The following is a 4,156-nucleotide window of genomic DNA, read 5'->3' on the forward strand; positions in this document are numbered from 1 at the left end:
TGTTTGCCGAATAAATCGAGTCATTTTTGATATCAGAAGACTAGCCGGTCCAAGAGAAGGCGAAGAGTTTTCTATCTGGCCCTGTATTGACATTGGAGGAGAGAGAGTTGATCCTGTTTGTGACCAGAGGTTGGTTGGCTCGTCACACAAACCGGGTATAGAGCATTTCTGTGTAACACCGTGGTCATTTGGTCAGGAAGGTGAAGAACAACACAAGCTGAAGTCACCGCGTTGCATTGCTACCAACACAGAAGGCCAGTTTATCGTTGTAGACCACGGCGATCGAGACATAAAAGTGTTCGACAAAAGCGGCAAGTACATGACCTCTTCCAGTCTTCCGATGTACGGTACCAATAGGTTCATCATTCAAGGCATAGCTACTGACCAGGAAGACAACATGTACTTACTGGTCAGCTGGTATATACATAGAGATTTGGGAAGTCTTGTGTGTGTCTTTGATAAGAACGCAAACTTGAATCACAAGTTTAACCTGAAGGAAGGGTCTCGCGGCTTTTTGATAACAGTGAATGCCAATAACAAAGTGTTTGTTGTGGTGGAACGATCCCAGCACATGCAGGTGTACAAAACGAATGGACAGTTTGTTCACAGCTTCGGAGAAAACATACTGAAACATCCATGTGACATCACTGCTGCTAATGATGGCTGTGTTATGGTATTGGAATCACGGGAATATAATAATTGCGTTCACTTATTTAGCGCAGAGGGCGACCACCTTTCTCGGTTTACAATGGATGAATCTAAACCACATCACCCTCGTTTTATAGCATTTCTTCGAGCAACTGAACAGGCTGTGGTTTTGTCAGTGGAATATAATCATGATTCTGGGGTCAAATACCCAAGAATGCTTCATGTTTACACCAAACATGGCGAGTTTGTTCGCAGCATTCACCTGGATGAAGAATCGATGATCGTTCGCATTGATTCGCGTGGAATAACAGTGACAAAGGACGGTCGAGTCGCGATGTGTGTATTTGAGGAAAGCATAAGCAAATACAAGGTGTATATTTTGTAACTGACAAAAAATGCTTTACGCACATCAAAAAATGTGTGGATATTTGCTTTCTTTTCTTTTCACGCTATGGGAGGAAATCGAAACTCAAGTTTGAACCACTAGTTAGAAACTTGACGCCTCTAGTATGCAGATTAGTATACTCGTTCTAATACTCTGTTAGTAAACTCAAACAAAATTGTATTATAAAGATACGTGTATATTAATAACATTAACGATAAAAAATGACCGGTTAAGAAAGTCGCAAAATGTTCTTAAAAATAAAAATCCATTAAGGTGTCGCTTGTGATATTGTAAAGCTTATACTTGCTTTCGAAAATGAATTTTTTTTTCTTGCTGTATGGAACGTGTATTCATCTTAACAAAGAACGGAAATAAAAAACAAAAATTCCCAAAACGTTTCAGGTTCAGAGTCTAAAAGTATTGTAATTTGGTTTAAAAATACTGCACTGTAAGATTTTTCGAGTTTGGACGTAAAAAATTGTGCATTCTCGCGAGACATCCCTGTTTCCCTGATGCTTACGATCTCAATGTCATTGAGGAGCATACTTCGATGATGTGTAGGAATAAGATTTGTACGCGTTTTAGGAACATCCTTTTGCATAGCTGGAAAGGTTCATTTCAAAGACATCGACGGGTAGATAATGTATATTATTGACACATACGTTATACACTTCAGGAAAAGTTCTCGTACTCTTGACTAATCCCAGAGGTTTTGATCCCTTATTCGATTAGCCGTTTACCCACAATAAGCCGAACCCGTTACGAATCTGTGTATTTGAATCTAGAATTTTGATATCGAATTCTACAGAGTCGGAACATTTTATTGTAAAAACCGGGTAGTTTATTCCCCTGGCCGCACAACGGAACTCCCGAACACAATGCTTGGCGAACAAGCAGCCATCTGTTCCGAGGATTCGTGGAATGATCCGTTGAATGCCCGGGGTAAAGCGTACGTTTCAAAACTCAGCAAACTTGTGTTTGAGCACTGAACTGTGGTGGAGGAAACAGCGTACGAAATAAGCGGTCGACGTGCGCTAAGAGAACGCAAGGAACGGAAGAAGCTTACGTTTGGCTCGCCAAATTAGGAACAGCTTAATCAATTTACCAAAATTCACTCACATTCAATATATTGCGTATATCAACACCGCTTGCAAGTCGTATTTCATCCTGCTCTAATATGCAGAGCACTTGCCCAGGTTGTTGAAAGGGTAGTTGACGCTATACAATGGATAAAGACGTAGTTGGCTTTGTTGGGATTTGAAAATGGCTGCCTTAATCATTTGTTGTCCAGTCATGTTTCTTAAAATGATGATGGTAGCACTTGAAAATGAATGGAAAAATACTTTGAGAAGTTTACTAGCGTATTTGGTGTAAAGATGTTTCTTCTGAGGGAAAAATTTGGTGGCCATACTTGCATTGGGTCTATAGCGTTGTCCACCAGTTGAGAATTATATCGTGACCTAGTGATTCTCACTTTTAATGACACAAATAAATAAGAAGTCAGAATTTTTTTCTGAGTTCATTCTCTCTACATAGACTAGTCGGTATTTGCGTAAAGTCATTCTCAGATAAATCAAGGGGCATTTTTTAGTAAAAGTTGGTAACAGTAGTTTTCTTAAGTAATTTGACCTGCTGAAAACGAAAATGCTTGTTACCAAAATTTTTTTTGCGATCTTCAGTCTCAAAATGACGTCACAAATAAAGACACCTAAGATGACGTCATTACACCGTTAACCCTATCCGTAACTTCCTGAATATTAAAGCAATCACAATGAAATTTAGAGGATATATAGTATGTTCAAAAATCTATTTTTTGTAATACGTCATGTGTAATGGTTACGTCACATCACGTGACAATTACAACATGATGTCAAAACAGGCGCCATCTTGGATTTCATAATTTTCCCAAAACGTCAGAAAATCGCCCAAAATTACTAAAAAAAAGTACTCAAAATAAATAAAACGTTGCAAAAAGCTAAAAAGGTGAAAATAATTGCATTAATGTTAACTTAATTTCATTAATAGAACACAAAAATTACAAATTTTGGAAAAGAAAAATATGCCCTTGACGACGAATTTGTAACACAAAGATCCGAAGAAAAGGTCAATTTCACGTTTTGTTGGAACTACATGGAAATGGACTCTATCCTCTTAATTCTCACACGGGCTCATAGAGAGGGGATATGGGATCTGTACTTGCAAGTTTCCGCCCGATGTTGCCATATGAAGGGAAACTTCCTTTTCAAATGGAATGCAAGCAAATTCAGCCAGGTCAGTGTTGATCACAGTCTTGAATGGCTAAATGGGATAGGGAAAAGAGCAGGAGGGATCGTGGACATATCCAAGAAGTAATCAGAATTGAGTAGAGCGGCACTGTTCTATAATCCCCTGTCACAGATTGCTGATATTACACACACAATGTTTGGATTGAGCCAAGAAGTTTTCCCGCAACAAGTCTACTCCTGATAGGAAAGATTGGGCCAAGAAGGATGAATCTTTATTGCTCGCCATCCTTAAGTAATTAAAAGTATTTTCGCCACCAGAAAATCAAACCTGACTTTATAGCATTGCCACGAACGATCTGTCGCTGTTAAATACCAAAGAGCTTGGTCAAAAAAAGCAAAAACAGGTGAGAGAATTTGTGGTGCAAAAGGTTGGAAACTGTGCAAAAGGTTGGCAAGCTATCTGTGGCGTCATTACATGACGCCACAGGTTGCCTGGAATGCTTTCTGTGGCCTATTCTAAAAAAAGGCAGGAACTAGGTTGGAGGCAATTTATTTGGTATAAAAAGATGCAAATATAGTGCATACGGCTTAGAACCTATTTTTATCCACAAAGTTAACCCTATCCAGACCGGTAGGGGAAGGTGGGAGGGGGAAGTAACCGCGCTAACTTTGAACGCTTATAACTTTTTCAAGATTTAACCGAACGCTGCCAACTTTGCGAGTTTATCTAAAATTTATCTGGGAATAATTTGGTAGGATAGGTTGTTGATTGGGGAACTTGACATTACAATGGCAATGGCATTTTGACAGGAATGTTTTCCAAAATTTGTGATTTTTGTGTTCTATTAGTGAAATTAATAGAACACAAAATCTTTTTAGGTTTTTTGTTTTGCACCGT

At 38.9% G+C, this 4,156-nt stretch overlaps 1 protein-coding gene across 1 annotated transcript in view; it reads left to right on the forward strand.

The window, feature by feature from the left end:
• Nucleotides 1-1,420, forward strand: part of LOC144652735 (uncharacterized) — a 2,204-nt gene extending 784 nt beyond the window's left edge. The window contains exon 1 of the mRNA XM_078512790.1: nucleotides 1-1,420. This exon is cut by the window's left edge and continues 784 nt beyond it. Coding sequence (XP_078368916.1) covers nucleotides 1-1,033 — 1,033 coding nt within the window. The 3' untranslated portion in view covers nucleotides 1,034-1,420.
• Nucleotides 1,421-4,156: the final 2,736 nt, after the last annotated feature.

The sequence above is a fragment of the Oculina patagonica genome, chromosome 4 (genome assembly GCF_052425735.1).
Source record: "Oculina patagonica isolate OP01 chromosome 4, crgOcupat, whole genome shotgun sequence".
NCBI lineage: Eukaryota > Metazoa > Cnidaria > Anthozoa > Scleractinia > Oculinidae > Oculina > Oculina patagonica.